Raw genomic sequence first — 18,126 nt, forward strand, 5'->3', positions numbered from 1 at the left:
AACGCAGATGAAATGCACGTTTGGTGCAGGTAGCGTTTGCTCGGAAGTTGTGAAAACCTAACAAATGTTACAGACGACAGCTGTTGCGCAAAAACATCAAAGAAGCAACATCAACCCTTGGTCATTTGATGATGGTTTCTGGTCGAATATTTCGTTTTTAAACGTAAATTTTCGTTTTAGAACATAGGGTTAAAATCTAGAATACAAATATAAATGATATATCTTGAATAAAAATATAAAACTCACCAGTGCTCACGTGGCCTTTTGAGCTGAAGCATGGAAATCCCTTTTAAGATTCAAACTCTATATTTATAACTTTTTCATATGTACTTTGGTACAATATGGGATAGAGGACCAACAAACAATACATAGAAAGACATTAACATATGTAAATGTAGCCTGTGTTATAAAAGGGTAAATGAACACTAAAATAAAAACACAATGGCAAAAGGTCAATCTGAGGTTTGATTTAATGTTGCATCAATGTTGGTCATTCTCAACACTGATTCCACATGAAATTATTTATCTTGGCTAGGTGATAAAACTATTTTTATGAAATATTTTTATATATATTTTTTACATGAGGTGGATTACAATAGTTGGGAATATAAGCGTTTTTAAATAAATGAACATTTACATTGGCCACGGTATCACAAAAATCTGGTATCACAATTTTCAATTCCTGAAAATCCTGAAAAGTTTTGGATTTATTTTGTGAAAATGTGATGCCATCATTTTTATAAAGTTATATGCTTTATAAAAAATTAAATGCTTAAACTGTGAATCAGTGAATGATTTCAGGCAGTATAATACATTCAGGCAAAGCAAAGGAGCTCCTTTTCTCTCTGTTAACATGTGATTACATCATAGCACTGAGGGACAAATGTCAGACTTAATTATTTAAAACCTTCCCTATTCAGAACTTGTTGTGTTGCCTGCAACCTCCTGTGGTCAAGTCCCTGTGGCAGTGAATGTAATCTTTGCTTGCCATTGTTCATCACTTGAATTAAGACTAAAACTAAGATTGTTCTTCATCAGCAGGTTGAAGTGTAAATGTGACAAAGGCAGATGATAGAGTACATCTGGCTTTGTCACTTACTTCTACTAAATGTACAACTGTATAATTGTGACCATTATTTGTATTGTATTATTGGTAAAAATAGCAGTTGTTATAATTATTCCTTATGTTGTCAGTCTCACGCATTGCAAAATAATCTCAAGGTTGTCACCTTATTGTTATGAGATGTTTTGTCAGTTCTGACACACGCTTGTTATGTGAATGAAACGGAGAGTGAAAATCTGCACCTGTCCGACTGGTTGGGTCGGCAGACAGGTATGCAGACACACCTGTTTACAGGACGTCTCCACTGAGCGGCACGGAACTTAGGCAAAAAAACAAACAGCTAGGAAGAGAAACGACGAACCGGAGGTTAGTTGCAGGTACATTTATATTGTTTTGTTGTAAACATCTGTGTGATTGTGAATGTGTTTAGATTGGTGCCATACGTGTAAATGATCTGAGATTCTTATTACTTTACTTTAAACGATTGCTGCATTTACTTCCATTCTTACCATTTTCAACAACTATTGAGTCAACCAAAGTTGACTAATACAAAGCACATGAAGTTTCATGAAGCATGCACTGCTATTTGCAAAAATTCAAATTTGGATATGTTTTATTAGAATTCATGTTTTTGGCTTTTATATTTTGGTATATTTAGCTTTTAAATCATTTTTACTCTTTAAAAGCATATAAAGTAGATTAAGTGAGCTGGATGCTCCTAGATCAGGCTTACAGATAGTTCAACGTGGATAGTTGTACCTACACAGTAGCTGGTCTGACTTCATTCCACCATTTCAGTTAACAAAAGTGGAGTTACTGAAAATTGTCACTTACCATTTTACACTAGTCATTTAGAATACACTGCCTTTTTTAATAAATATACATCAATATGATATATAGTCAATTTCTGTAATATTTAGACATCGAACAGCTGTGTTTATGTGGTTGACGTGTTTAATGGCTGATGTGTGATTTGTGTATAGCTGATGACCAATATTTGTCTGTCATTTACTTAAAAAGCACATTGAATGTACAATTGTTGAATTACAATGACGATATTTACCTAAAATGTACTGCAGTAATGGCCAAAAGTTGAAAATCTTTGCTCTTTGTTTGAATATAAGATAAAAATGAATTAAAAACATTGTACGCATGTTTGGAGTGAATTGAAGCTTAGCTTATTGAGTCAGGGAATGACTACATAATACTACAAGAGAGGAAAAAATAGTTTTTAGGATCCATGCTTAATTTCCTGCAAGCTGTTTCTTCTGTGTTTTTAGTCCATTTTGTACCATAAACATCATATTTTTATGGTTAAATCGAACCTTAACAGCAACATCACTTATCAAAGGTTTATGATTAATCCTTTTTTATTCCTTATTAATATTTTTCTAGATTTAAGAATTCAAAAACATATTCTGTCATGTTATATTTTAGTTTCTTCAAAGTGGCAAACATTTGCCTCGAATTAGCAGAATTTGCCAATTTCTTCAGATGTCACCCTGAGTATTGAAGTACAGTATGTTGGACTGACATATATATATTGTTTTAGTCCAAATAATCAATTCCAAAGTACAATTTTGGATTCCTGATGAAAGAAGTTAGTATGGTTTCAGCTTTGAATTTTGGTCTACAAAAATAATTTCAAGTATACAGTATAAGGAAAAGCCTTTCGATCAGACTATATTTAAGATCACAAAATGCATTTCAGTCAAGTGATTCTAAACTCCTGAATGTTAGTGTATTTAAACCAGAATCCGTGCAAAATTAGTTGATGCGTACTTGGTATATTTTATATTGATCAACCTATTAAATCAACATATTAAACTAAATCTCTCTTAAATTTTCTTTCAATGCTAGACACACCATGTCTCTTCCTGCCGAATTTCTGTCCGAGGAGCAGCTGTCCTGCTCTATTTGCTTAGACATCTTCATCAATCCCGTCTCCACGCCCTGTGGCCACAGCTTCTGCCTCGGATGCATCACTTCCTATTGGGAGGGCCAGAGCAAGACCTGCCTGTGTCCTCTCTGCAAGGAGAACTTCCGCAAGCGCCCTGAACTCCACATCAACCACACTCTAAAGGAGATCACCGAGCAGTTTAAACGCATGGCCGAGACTTCCGTGAGTCCTAGGAATGTGTCCGGAGACTCCGTGGCAGCTCCGCCGAAGGTCGTGGGACCGTTTGGACTGCCAGAGTATTCCGAACAGCTGATGAAAGAGATTAAGAACCGCTTTCACAGGTCGCCATCCAGTGAGCGTTTGTCATCTCAGCAGCCGTCAGCGGCGTCAAATGATGCTCCCTCTCCTTCCTGGATGAATAAAAGGTGTTATAGCATGAGTGGCACCAATGGAGGGGGTTCAGATGGACAACAGTGTCCCACACATAGAAAGTGTTTGGAACTGTTCTGCAAGACCGACCAGTCGTGCATTTGTACTGTATGTGCAGAGACAGAACATCACGGGCATTCTGTGGGCCCGGCCAAGAGAGAGATGAATATTAAGAAGGTAAATGTAAAAATATTACAGTGTGTTTGCCAATTCAATGTGTTAATGTCCGTGTTAATTTCTAAACAGTCCCAGTTGCGTATTATGGAAGTGGAGTTTCAAGGTTTGATCACAGTCAGAGAGAAGAAGATTGAGGAGATCAAAGCATCGCTCACAGAAATTCAAGTGTGTGCATCTTTGTCATACTATTGATGCATTTTAAGCATTACTTCATCGCAATTTGACTAATTCTCACTTGTTTGCTATTAGTCGATCGCAGATCAGGAGGTAGCGGGTACTGTAAGTATGTTCGGCGAGTTAATGAGTGCTGTGGAGAGGTCCCAGGCCGAGCTTCTGGAGGTGGTGGAGATGGGACGGCGAGCGGCAGAGCTCCGCTCTCAGGCCTTCATACGAGACTTGGAGATGGAGATCGCCGACCTGAGAAAAAGAAACAGCAATCTCAGTCAGCTCGCGCAGTCTCAAGATCATTTTACCTTCTTTAAGGTTTACATTACTCTTATTTTTTCAGTCAGGACCACTTTTGTGAAAAAAGTGCATTATAAGACACTTGAAGGGATACTTCACCCATGAAATGTTCTAAATGCTTATAACCGGACAAATTTTGCCCCCCTGGAGATTTTGCCCCTCATTTTTGGGTGAAGTATCCCTTTAAATGTACATGGTGCACTATTTTCACACACTAATTAATATGCAAAAAAGTGTTTTACTATTTCTTAAGATAAACTTAAAGCGATAGTTCACCCAGAAATAACACGTCTGCCATAATTTACTGTATTTACCCTCATGTATTTAAACATGCATGTGACTCAAAAGAAGATATGGAACAGTGGCCCGAGGGTGAGAAAATAATGAAATTAAAATTTTTGGGTGGACTATCCCTTTAAGAATGTTCAAGTGTACTGAACTGTACTATTTGACACACAATGAACAGAAGTGCAAAAAACTATGTTTCCAGTATTTCAAGGACAAAATGAATGTGTGGAAATAGACATTGATACTTTATAGTCCTATCTGTTGCCCAATATTTCATTTTTACAATACCCTTTATCTATGTATTCTTAGACCTACCCAGCATATAGTAGTTTACCTGCGACGAAGAACTGGACAGACGTGGCCTTGACCCCTGACCCCACGGCAGGAGCTGTTTTGAGAAATGTCACTCAGGTGGTGAGGGAGATTCAAGAAAGTATGAAGAAACTGCCAGAGATCTGTAAGAAAGTGATTATCTTATATCTCTAGTACATTTGGCCTGATCAGCAGATTTGACCAATAAACGGAAGCAACTTCTTCACATTCATATTTCAGAAGCCAGACTTGCAATTTACATTTATTCATTTAGCGGATGCTTCTATACGAAATGAAGTTTATTTTTAATTGTTTCGATTGTGCTCTCTCTGATATTTTTGCTGTTAGGTTTGCACACAGAAAACTCTCTGGAATCAAGTAAGTTCTTACTTTCTATTGATTCTACAGTTTACCTATATAATATATGAGATTAAACAAAGCAACGCACACGCACGCACGCACGCACGCACGCACGCACGCACGCACGCACGCACGCACGCACGCACGCACGCACGCACGCACGCACACACACACACACACACACACACACACACACACACACTTTTTTATTTAGTTCAGTTTAATATACATTTACTAAATCGTTTAACAATTCTGATTTGTGCTTTGTTTAAAGCATATTTTATGTATACATTATTTACATACAAGATGTAGACTTAGAGTGTTGTCACCAGTTTTATATTGTTTTACTTTAAAAAATATTTTTTTGTTTGTTTTCTCTGCCTGTAGAAATTTGGAGACTGCAGGAATATGCCAGTATGAAATTTCCTTATTATGCAAATTAAACTTGATGTATAAATATTCACCATCGTGTGCCATATTCCCGGTATGCGCCTTGCAAACATCTCTTCTGTTGCTTCCTTTCAGTGGATGTGACCCTAGATCGAGAATCAGCCCATCCGCGTCTGATCATCTCTGAGGACGGTAAACAGGTGCGCTGCAGTGACCGCTACCAAAACGTGCCAGACACGCCGGAGCGCTTTGACCGTGTGGTGTGCGTTCTCGGTCGCCCAGGTTTCAGCTCTGGCCGCCATTACTGGACAGTCCAGGTGGGTGTGAAGACCGACTGGGATCTAGGAGTGGCCAGCCATTTTATTAACAGAAAAGGAAAAATAGCCGCCAACCCAGCCAATGGATTTTGGTTTCTAAGTCTACGCGACAAGCATGAATACATCTTTCGTGCCGATCAATCTACTACTATATCCCTGCAACAGAAACCCCAAACCATCGGTGTGTTCGTGGACTACGAAAAAGGCCAAGTGTCTTTTTATAATGCAGATACAAGGTCATTGATTTTTACCTTCACAGGCACATTTGCAAGTATTGTGTATCCTTTCTTTAGCCCGTGCACCAACAAATCTGGTAAAAATGAAACACCACTCATCATATGTCCTGCCGGTTCTGCTGATAGAATCTGGGAGACTGAAAAATAAAAAGGTAGTTTATTTTAATTATTTTAATAAACTATAGTGTGGGGTCTTAAAAATAAAGCTGCTTAAAAGGTTCTTCACGGTGATGCCATAGAAGAACCATTTTTGGTTAGAAACATTCAGTAAAAGCTTCTTTAAAGAAGCATCTCTTGCTAACTTTTTATAATCTAAAGAACCTTTTTTCGCCTTTTGTGAAACATACAAGTTCTTCATGTGTTAAAGGTTCTTTATGGAACCAAAAGGTTCTTCTGTGGCATCAAAGCACCTTTTGAAGCGTTCTTTATTTATGCCATAAATTGTTAAAGTAGGCTACACTTTTTAATATTTTTGGGGTTTAAACTTGGAAGGGGCAATTGTTTTATATAACAAAATTTTACTTTTGATTTGTTTGATGTTTACGCTACAAAGGGAAATAAAAACTGTAACCCTCAGAAATAAAAAGAATGAAAGATGTAAGAATGATTTGCTGACTGCAAAATGACATCTGAACGTTTGTGTATTATGTTAAATGAAAAAATAAATGTAACTACATATACGACCTTTTTTCTTATCCTTTATGAATTGTTTCATTTTCCTCTGCTGAAAAAAAATATATAAATTCTATAGGTTTCCATTACGACTAATACCACTACGAAACATCAGCTGTGTACCAAATCCATCACAAAGTTTAAATGTTGTGTTTTGGACCATTTCCAGTAGGATTTAGTCGTGCTCTATTGTTTCCCTTCCGCCAGACAACGTCTCACCAACAGGATCCCATCAAAATTATATCCACCCATTATAACCATTAAATCCATTAGAATGTTAGAATTGCTTTTTACCTGTAGTCCTTGATGTTTCCATCTTATTATTAAGCTGTATTGTGCTTGAGAGATCTATATTAGATCTTCTGAATCCACGGATGGCCACCAGATTAGAAGAGCCATACTTCACTCACATAGAGAGCGAGCGAGAGAGAGAGAGACTTTAAACACACTTTATTGTCATGATTCCGCCATCATGTCATGTTTATTCTTGGTCTTGCAGCGGAGTCATGGCATAGCCTTAGGTTTTGTGTGAGAAAGACATGGCTTTGTTTTGATTCTGACTTGCCATGTGCTTTCTCGTGTCTCGTCAGTGTTTCCCGCCCTTTTGTCTCGTTAACCTTCCCTGAGTGTTTCAGTACCCACACCTGCCCATTGTTAGCTCCTTTGTTAGTCTCCCTATAAAATGCCCTCTTGTCTATTGTCTTGTGCTCGTTCGTTATACTTGTATGCTTTACCTGTTCCCTGTACATGTTTCTTGGTCATGTTTCCTTCCCTGGTCCCAGTCATGTTCTTGTATGTATAGTTCAAGTTCCTTGTTTGTTAGTCCTAGTTGTTTCTTTTGGGAAGGCCCCCCTTTATGTATCAAGTTTGGTTAGAGTTTTTTCCCATCGTGGATGTTTGTTTTAGGCTTTATAATTTCATTTCATTTCATTTATTCATTTGGCAGACGCTTTTATCCAAAGCGACTTACAAGTAGTTTTATACAGTGGCACATTACTGCAGAGCAATCAGGGGTAAGGTGTCTTGCTCAAGTGCCCTTCAGTCATGACCTGCTGGCACTGAGATTAGAACCAGCAACCTTCTGATCACAAGACCAACGCTCTAACCACCAGGCCACAACTGACCCAGTTATAATAAAGCTTCATCGTCGCGGCCTGCAATTGGGTTCATCCTCTGTGAATCATGACACTTTATTAAACCATCTGGAAACAAACACTACATAATACCCCACACAAATCACGAAAGAAAAAAAAGAAAAGGCAAAGAAGAATAACTGAACATTTTACATTAAAAAATTTTAATAACTGAACAATGTTCACGTCTCGCCCATCAGCTGCCAATCTGTAAGTCTTTCAAATGGCTAGTTTGGCTTGTCCGATAATGAAATGTGCTACCTAAAATCTACGAGGTAAAGTAGGTTTTGGGCTCATGGCTTTAACCTTAGCTGCTAAATCCTTCATTATCTGGCAAATATGGAATTGCAGGGTGAAGCCATCCCAGTGGTTGCCATCCCAGAAAGTCAACAAAGGTTTTCTGAAGAAGTTGCAACCCAGCACTTTAAACCTTTCCAGATGTTCTGAGGAAGTGTTCTGAGGAAGTGCTGGTGGCCCTCCATTTTCCCAATCGCCCATCAGGAAGGATGCACTCTTTTGCCAGTTGATTTGAGAGGAGGAGGCTTTCTGATAAACCTCCAGACAGGTAGGAAACATCTTGAGCAGATCTAATAATAAAAGGGACATCTTCTTCAACTGCTGATATGCCCCCAGCTTGTTTCTCAGAGAACCCAAAAGTGGTTAAATTGCAATGGCATACAGGGTTCCCGAAAGACCACACCCCTGCTGAATGCTTTACCCTGAATGGTCTTGTAATAGAACCATTAATTTTTAACATACTATATGTGTCAGTATACAGCAGTATGACATAGTCAATAAAGGATGGACCGAAATCAAAAGCCTCAAGGCACTTAAAGAGGAAACCATGGTCAACTCGATCAAAAGGCTTTCTCTTGGTCCAAAGAAACGAAACCAATATCCAAATTATGTATGAGAGTGAGGGAGAGAGATTGAGAGAGAGAGAGAGAGAGAGAGAGAGAGAGAGAGAGAGAGAGAGAGAGAGAGAGAGAGAGATTTAAACACCACACTAACCAATGACTGCCACTCCTTTCTCGTGCGCGTCAGACCTGCTGCGTTCAAGCGCACTGTCAGGCACTGCGCTTCAAGCATCGCAAACCTGCTTTTCACCGTGCGTTTCAAACCAAAGGTAAACAACGTTCTCTGTGTGTTTGTGTAATACCTTGTGTTAATGATTTGTTTGTAATATCGTCATCACTCAATGTACAGTATGAGCACATGTAACCCTCCTTAGAACATTCAATATTGAACCGACTGTATATCGCGCTTTGCTGCACACAGGAGGACGGAGCTACTAATAAAAGCTCTGTACTGATGTCCGAGACAGTTTAACATAATCTATTGCATAAACCTTACTCTCTATGAGACTTTCGTTCACATGCATTGAAAATCAAATTCTTGAAGTTGCGGATAAGGAAGGTCGATTTACGATGACTTGTGACAGCCTATTACGCATTTTACGCAAGGTGCTTTTAATGTCCCGTTGTTTAAGCGCCTGTCAGCATAGAACATAACGTGCTGTACTTTCAATGAATTATGAACGAGATACACCCATGGCTTTAAGATGTGTTTATCTTGCAAAGTCGTGCTCCTCGAGGACGCCCCGCACAAAATCTATAAGAACTCGCATTATTGTTGCATAATCCGCTTTTTCTTGACATCCTATTTGAAGCGATTCTGCAGGGCTTGGCCGGAGCGTATTGGAAACGAGAGCATTATAACCTAAGCCTCTTTGTTTGGGATGCGAGTCAATCTGTGAATAACCTTGACTGAACTGGCGATGACACCGATTAAGCCAAAAGATTGCTGCTTGGGTCGATATTAATCCGGGACTGAAATCTCATCTGCGTGTATGATCTGCCAATTGATCTACAGCACTCTGTGCAATGTCTTTACACTAATAGTGGCTAATAAAATATATTTGGCTTGCATTTATAAAATGCATTAGGAGATGCTTTAAAGCCAAAGTTCACCTGATCAAAAGTTATTTTTTACAAACCCCCTTGACGTTCAACATGTTTTAAGACCTCACGGTGTCTTCGGAACACAAATAAAGATATTTTAGGTGCACGTCCGAGAGATTTCCAGGCCTCCTCATGGTTATATTTGTTGTCAAGGTCCAGAAAATTAATAAAAGACATTGTTAAATTGGTCCATCCGCTCAAATATGGGGTACCATATGTGTCAAAAATGTGTTGATTGCGTTGTACAATACAATTGTCTATGTCTACTGTTATTGCCTGTGTTTTATTTTTTGTTTCTATGCATGTACGTATATTTGTGTAGTCCTCCCTGTCGGCTGTATATGTCGTTTATCTTTGTTGAAATCATAGGTATAAATAACTAGATGCCGACTTCAGGCACGTAGATGTGTCCGCCATCTTGGAATGGTCCACTGATGTCACTCACATTTGACAAAAATCCCCTGACTCCGGATTCACATTTCGCCTCTAAAACGCTCGGCGCCTCATCCACTCTTCAAATGACCCGTGGTGCGCGCGCGGCACTCCGAAAAGTTGAACTATTTCAACTTCGACAGCGTCTATGGCCTTTGGACAAAACTACGTGTAAAATGTAAACCTGTAGAAGTTGCATATCTCTAACTTGAACAAGAAAACCATGATCATCACTTGCGATGGGAAATTGAAAACCCCCAACGAGGTTCATCGAGATTAAATAGTTAAACTTTTTGGAGTGCCGCGCGTGCACCCTGGGTCATTTGAAGACAGAAAGAGGTTCAAGCTTTCTGCACGGTTTAAGATGCAAAATCGAATCCGGCCTAGGGCATTCTTGTCAACTGTGAGTGACGTCAGTGGACCGTTCAAAGATGGCGGACATGTCTATGTGCCTGGAGCGATTGAATGCGGCTTTTAGTTTTTAATATCTATGGTTTCAACAAAGATAAACGACATAAACAGACGACAGTGAGGAAGACATAAACAGATGTCGAGGAGGACGACACATACATAAGAGACATACGTACATGCACACCAAAAACAAATAAAACACAGGCAATAACAGTAGACACAGACAGTTGTATTGTACAATGCAATCAACACATTTTGACACATATGGAATCCCATACTCCAAGTGTTTATAAGCTGATGCACGCTGTATATAAGCTGATCTTCGCAAAATGTCTAATGATTTCGATATTGAGGAAAACGTACACGTTTTTGTCCAACTGTAGAAAAAAAATGTGCATGCGTCAAAGTGCTTTTTCCAAGTGCTTTCCTTGGAAATCGAACCCACAACCCTTGCTCTGCTAATGTGATGCTTTTCCGCAGGGAACAGTTTAACTCTGCTATATTATAAATAGGGTCAATATTATTAACTAAAAGGGCTTATGAATGATTACTAAGATGTTAAGCCATATTAACCTCAGTTACTACTGAGAAGTAATGATGATCATAAAGCCGTACAGTTGTAGGGGATCTTCTTCCTGTGGATTTTATCCCAGCACCACTGCGCTGCAAAGCCAATGGAATGCAAATCAAGATAAGGCTGCAATAAAATATTTAGAAATTGGGAAAATAACAGCCATGAATTTCAAAAGAATGGCTATAAGATTTGTTTCTATGTTAAGACCTGTGGCGTGGGAGGCATTTTACTGTATTTTTACTAGACATGGTGCACATCATCATTTAGCATATCACGTCAACATAAAAGTGTGAATTTGATTCCCATCCAACTGTAGATTTTAAGACAAAGACAATAAAAGTAGAATACATTCAATGTAATGAATTAATGTAATGAAAAGATATATATTTTAAATGCATTTTATTAAATATTTATTATGTCAGAGCATACTTAAAATGTATGTTTTTGTTTACTTATCTGTTTTGCTGTAAAACTAATGACATTTAAAAAGATACCATATAAATGTAATACATTTAATAAATGTTTTTTATAAACAATACATTTTATTTAATAGTTAATATATCATTGCTTAATTATTCAGAAATAATCATGTGTTTTATTTACTTCGGTATTGTGGCGTAAAACTAATGAGTTCAGACAATCATAAAAATTCCAATGGTGCATTCAATGAATCTCAAATCAAACACAAGTTTATTTAAGTTGCTGTAATTCATCTAAAATATTTCACAAAGTATTTTAGATTATGGCAAAGAATTCTACAGGACATTTTATGTCTCTAATGTTATCTTAAAAACATAATGAATGATAAGTTTGTTTCAAGGTCTACTGCTCTTTTGCTCATCTGTGTGGTTACAAATGTGCTCATACCACTGATGTGCTCATCTATACAGGACATTAGAGTCCAAACATCTATCAAACCTCAGAGACATCTGTTTTCTGTTCCTCTACAGGGGTCTGTCTCTCAGTGTCTGTTATTAAGAGATGATACATTGACGTCAGACATCATCGGATTTCCCTGGCCCTATGTCGACATGGCAACAGGAAGGAAAAGTCAGTGTCTGTTTTTATGTATTTTACATATTATTATGCTAGGGTTGTAAACTGAGATGCAATCTGCAACATTAAGATCTCATGTGCTTTTGGAATTCATGCATTCGTACTGTCCACTCTCTTTCTGTCTGTCTCCTATTTTTACACTTACAGTAAGATTGTATTTGTTCTAACAGCCCTCCCACACCGGACACCGCCTCCGCATCACACATCATCTCAGCATGTAACTTCTAGTCCAGTACCTATCTGTGTGATCTCACTTCCTGCCTTGCTTTCCCTCCTCCAGGCTCCACTTCGAAAGGTGGAGTGCGTTTCCCTGACGATGAGGAAGATGCTCCCATCAACAACAGTTGTGACGAAAAGGCTCAGGACAAAATCATCACTGCTATACCAGAACCCGATGGAGCATATCTTGTAAAGGTCAACTTTAGTTTTGAGTTTGTCACAAATAAGTGAATAAAAAGAGCATGTGGATTATAAGATGTCTAATCTTTTTTGTAGGTGGGGTTCTTAAGGAGCCAACACAAATATGAAATTGTCTTCTCTCTGCCGCAAGTCCCCATGCTGGGCAAAGATGTCACTCTCTCCCCCGCGCTTCGCACGACGGCACGGCCGCGTTTACGTGCCACACGTATCACGCCGCGCCCTGAGGGTAGGCCTTTTAGATCGTAGTCTGATCTCATGGGAATTAACAATTTTTGAGATGGCTAATTTGTAAAATATGAATTGTACAAATATCTGAATCAGGATTGCCAAGTGTACTCAGAGTCGTGCAAGGAATGTTTTATATTTGAAGCACCCAGTGCAGACATCCAAATATAACATAAGACACAAAATGATAAAATTGAGGAGTAAAAAATACATAAAAATAGACAATTGTACAGAAAGCAATAATGAAGTACCTCTCCTACACATAAACGGTGGGAAAAAAAGATCATAAAATGTACAAATCAGATCTTCTGAATTAGCCACATCGTAAAATAATTACAAACTGTTACGAGATCATGTTGACTTCAACCACAGCTTCTTATTTCTAGTGTCAAATGGTTTTAAAAGGCTACAGCTGAGCGATGTTCTGAGCACAAAAGTTAATATAGTGCACATAGAAAGTCCCACTGGAGCATCCAGGGTTGAACATCTGGCTCGAGGGTACAAAGGTGATGGACCGATGGTGATAAGCTGTCTGGTTTCCGTCTTGCTTGGGATTGAATGGGCCGCCTTTGTGACAGCTTTTCATGGTTCCACGACTCAATGAAGAAGAAATTATCTTGATTTAAATTGCACAAGATAATGACAGCAATAAATATTGTTTTTAATATTATTTGTATCATTATTAATATTAGTATATGTATTCATATTAACAGCATGGTTGTTGTTATTATTATTATTATCACCATCATTATTATTTTATTTAAAATTTTCAATATATTTTACATTTTTAATCATAGTTTATATTTATTCATAATTTTATTATTTTTACTATTCAAAAAATATTATTGAAAAGTGCAGAACAATCATGAAAGCTATGGAGTGTTTGATGTCATTTTAATTAGTTTGAAACTCCTGCTGATAAGATGTTGAGTAAAAAGCGTAAAAATCAATATGATGCTCCGTATTTCTGTCAGCCATCGATCTCTCCATTAGCTGAAACTTACTTAGCGTTTCTGGTTGTGTCACATTTCCCACCGTTGAATCTCACAGCAGATGTACTGTATCAGGGTTCATAATGTATGTAAACTGTAAAAATGTATTTGTTTTTTTTTGTTGGTTACACTTAATGGTTGACTTAAAATTGTAAGTCAATTAAACCTAAAAATAAATTAATTAATTTCTCATTGAGTTTTTTATTTTAAGGCAAACAGGTAACTTATTTTTTACATTGTAGGAACTTTTAAATATGTTGCCGTGTTTATCTGTACGTCATGTAAATGGTCTTTTCTCAAAATGTCTTGCTCTTTAAAGGGGGAGTGAAGGTGGTTTGTGAGTACATTACCCAGCAGGAAGGTGTAGTCCAGGAGGATCTCACGCTGGTCAACAGGAGCAGAAGAGACAGCAGTGTTAAAGTTAGATTACAGGCCAGAGTCATGGGTGAGACACGCAATCCAACGATAACAGATCAGAAGTGTTAAAGAACAGAACAAGGTTTCTTGCGATGAAGAAGGGAAAAGAGAAAACATTTAGATTTTGAAAAACTGAAACACATCAGACTTACTTTGAAGTTACTTTACTTTTTTCTATATTTGAGATTTATCACTTTTGCTTCAAGTTCATTCAGTTAAGTATAACTGAGAAGCGTACTAGTTATATATTAGTAGGTGTACTATTTGGGACCGATTTGGACCATTTTGTAGTTTATAAAAGTACACTTTTAGGTGTACAAGAGTACACTTTGAGTACACATGTGTTTTAATGAAGTAGGCCTACACTATGAAGTGCACTTTTAGTTTTTTAACTACCAGAGTATGCTTGTAAGTTTTCTTTAAGTGAACTTGTTTATTATTAGTTTATTAAGTGAACACTAGTTATTCTTAGCTATACAGACTATACAAAAACTCAAATTAGATATAGCTTGGAATATATTTTTACATTCAACATACACTCTTTCATCATACACGAGGACTATATAAAAGGTGAAGTCATGAAATGTGTTATAGATAAATGTATGGTAAGAAATACATTGAATGTACCACTTGTCTCTTACAGAGCGCCATCACGGGACCCCGATGTTACTTGACGGCGTGCACTGTATTGGAGAGGAAAAGCAAGCCACCTCCAAAAATGATGACATGAAGAAGATGTGACAGAAGAGTTTGCTTTCTGTGTAAATGAGAATATCTTACCCCTAGTCCTTGAGGATCTACTGATGGCTTTCTGCACTCACACAATAATGAATCATCTGATCACAGGTCTGCTAATGGCATCACAAATTCAATCTAACCTAAGCTTTCAACTTGTGAAGGGTGGCTATAGGATGTTAAGATATAAGGTGTGCGCTGCTTTGTAGCGTATGTCATGTAGAATGTGAGTCTGTTCTCAAAATAACCTTTTAGCATACACTCTGCTTTTCTAGACAATCTAAAACAGATTACTTTTAAGTGAAACATTAAGAAACAAAATGTATGCATTTCTTATGCAAGAAATGCATAAAAAGACATGGGTAGGCAGGATATTAGCCCCCCACTTATATGATCAATATAAGGATGTATTTTACTGTGTTTTAAAATGTTTAATGGTGCTATAACATACACGAAGCTTACTGTAGAACATGTTTCATACTAATCCTGCAATGCACTTCAAATGTATTTTCCAATACTGTAGTACACTTTTCTTTACACATCACATGAATGTTGGACGCACAAATAATTATGGAAATACTCATACTGACGATTAAAATGTGTAAGAGCTCCCGTTTAAGACGTCCATCTACAGACACATTCAGACTTTTTCCAAAGTGCGCAATCTCGAAATAGTGTTAAAGGTAAAATCCTTATTAAGTCAAATCAACTGTATTTATATAGCGCTTTTACAATTTTCATTGTTACAAAGCAGCTGTACATGAAAACACATTGACTATAAACAAAACATATAAGGTTATTCAAGTAAAAACAAAAAAAGATGAAAACACAGAAGATAGGCACAGATTAAGACACACCCACACACAAAACACTCCACACAACTGCACCAACACACACAGACACACAAACAAACAGGCATAGACACATGCACTTCACCTAGAACCACACACCTAAGATAAGGAAAGAGAAACATTGAATATTAAACAGACTATAAAATCCTATATGCAATGTTAATTTCCCCCGGCAAACGGTGGCAAGGAACCCAAAACTCCATTGGAGAAAAATAAATGTACAGATCATCAGGAAATAATCAAGCTTGCTTGAATGTTATTTTCACCACACTATGATGGCACAGCAACTGTAAAGCATATATGACGTGTGAAGAAATGATTGTGTTAATTTACATTGTTGCAAGATAAATGTAAAAATATGTAAAACACATTCATTAAAATGAATATAAGGAATGTGTGATTTTACTAAATTCATTGGCGCATAGACGTGTCCGCCATTTTGGAAGGATCAAACGATGTCTATGGCGGGTGTTTACATTTAGTCATTTAGCAGACGCTTATATCCAAAGCGAATTACAAAGAATTCAGGGAGAAATAAGCGATAAGTCATACAAGAGCAAGAGTACAATAGGTGCTAATACAAAGTTACTAGTTTCTACAAAAGCTAGACCGCTACCTGTTGTAGTGTACTTTTTTTTCATTTGTCTGTCAATTATTCACAGAAGAGATGGGTTTATAGTAGTTTTTTGAAGGTTGTGACAGATGTGGTTGACCAGACCGAGTTAGGAAGTATGTTCCACCAGGAAGGAGTTGTGAAGGGGAAAGAGATTTGCTGCCCTTATTAGGAGGCAATACAGAACGCCACTCATTTGCTGAACGCAGGGTTCATGATGCGGTTTAGGAGGGTGTGAAAGTATGCCGGTGCAGATCCAGTGATAGTCCTGTAGGCAAGCATCAGTGACTTGAATCTGATAAGGGCTTCAACCGGTAGCCGGTGGAGAGAGATGAAAAGGGGTGTCACATGAGCCCTTTTGGGCTGTTGGAAGATGAGGCGTGCTGCTGCATTTTGAACCAGCTGAAGTGGTTTGATAGCCTTTGCAGGAAGACCAGTGAGGAGAGCATTGCAGTAGTCCAACCTTGAGATGACCAGGGCCTGGACAAGGAGTTCTGCCGCATGCTCTGTGAGGGAGTGATTGTGCTATTGCCAAGTTGGATGGCGAGATCGTGTTGGAACGTGGGGTGTGCCGGAAACACGAGTAGTTCTGTCTTGGCCGGGTTCAGCTGGAGGTGATGCTCTTTCATCCAAGCTGAGATGTCATCTAAGCAGGCTGTTATGCGAGCTGCTTCAGTGGTATGGTCTGGGTGAAACTTGTTCTAGCAAGAGACCACGAGTACAAGACGGACATCGATCAATCACATGTGAGTACTGAATGTGAATTAAGTTGTATTTATTTAAAATTGTACAATTATTTGGATAGCAAAGTTAATGTAGCTTGTGAGAGTTGCTAACTATAAAGGCACAAACAACAATCATGTATGAGATTCAAACAAACTGCTAGTGTTTTTATGCGTAATCATTTATTGTGTTATAAACTGTACTGTAATTGTTGAATATCTGGATTTCCTGAAGGCAGTGTTGCATAGTACACAACACAATAGCTCGGTTTCTATGCCGTGCTTGTTTCATTTGCATAGCCATGTAATGTATTTTTGCTTGTTCCTCCTCCTACACTGAATGCAAATCCTACTGTACAGCCACAGAATAAAGTCCAGTGTCTGTTGAATTTCAACAAAATCCAACCTCAGGAGTGACATCCAACCGCAATATGAAAGATTGACAGCATGACAAGAAGACACAAGATAACTGTTATCACATAAAAACATAATTTTTGAACTTTTCCTAAATATGTACAGTATATGTACAAAAATGTGATATGAGAAGTGCTATTCAAAGTTACAATGTATCAGCAGTTCTGATATCAGGAGGATTTAATAGCATTTAACATCTGTGTAATGCTTTGTTCTGTGTCACCATTCTGGTGATAATGGTGTATTTAAGTTCATATATTTCTTTTAATAGACCATCATATAGACTCTGGCTGTGCTGCAGAATGGAGGCTGAACAGGTGTTCCTCTCAGGTCTGGATTACCATCTGAGGTAAGACTAGAAAAGTTATGATTACACAATGCCCAATGTACTCAAGTGTTGCCAGTATTTCGGCTCACTTGGCAGCAAGTATGTTCTGTTTTGATCATTTCAGTAAATCACACACATGTACCTGCAGCAGTTCACCGCGGCCCTTTGTAAATATGATGCTTCTCCTTCATTGATCATATTTCATATTCAGTGACGATTGCATTATGGACCTC

At 37.9% G+C, this 18,126-nt stretch overlaps 2 protein-coding genes across 3 annotated transcripts; both read left to right on the plus strand.

The window, feature by feature from the left end:
• The first annotated feature begins 1,391 nt into the window (after window positions 1-1,391).
• Window positions 1,392-6,619, plus strand: btr01 (bloodthirsty-related gene family, member 1). 2 transcript variants are annotated; one of them, XM_079461999.1, is made up of 8 exons: window positions 1,392-1,440; window positions 2,924-3,569; window positions 3,639-3,734; window positions 3,819-4,052; window positions 4,632-4,779; window positions 4,983-5,012; window positions 5,382-5,408; window positions 5,520-6,619. In XM_079461999.1, the coding sequence occupies exons 2-8, from the start codon at window positions 2,931-2,933 to the stop codon at window positions 6,083-6,085; spliced, it is 1,740 nt and encodes a 579-aa protein (XP_079318125.1). In that variant the 5' UTR covers window positions 1,392-1,440; window positions 2,924-2,930; the 3' UTR covers window positions 6,086-6,619. The 2 variants fall into 2 exon arrangements, with proteins under 2 accessions (XP_079318125.1, XP_079318124.1); XM_079461998.1 differs by having other exon boundaries at window positions 1,404-1,429.
• A 2,151-nt stretch (window positions 6,620-8,770) lies between these two features.
• On the plus strand, window positions 8,771-16,207 carry adisspa (adipose secreted signaling protein a). The gene is made up of 6 exons (XM_079461926.1): window positions 8,771-8,868; window positions 12,071-12,170; window positions 12,457-12,590; window positions 12,672-12,822; window positions 14,133-14,258; window positions 14,874-16,207. The coding sequence occupies exons 2-6, from the start codon at window positions 12,152-12,154 to the stop codon at window positions 14,969-14,971; spliced, it is 528 nt and encodes a 175-aa protein (XP_079318052.1). The 5' UTR covers window positions 8,771-8,868; window positions 12,071-12,151; the 3' UTR covers window positions 14,972-16,207.
• The last annotated feature ends 1,919 nt before the right edge of the window (window positions 16,208-18,126 follow it).

This window comes from Barbatula barbatula (assembly GCF_947034865.1).
Source record: "Barbatula barbatula genome assembly, chromosome: 8".
NCBI classification, from domain to species: domain Eukaryota; kingdom Metazoa; phylum Chordata; class Actinopteri; order Cypriniformes; family Nemacheilidae; genus Barbatula; species Barbatula barbatula.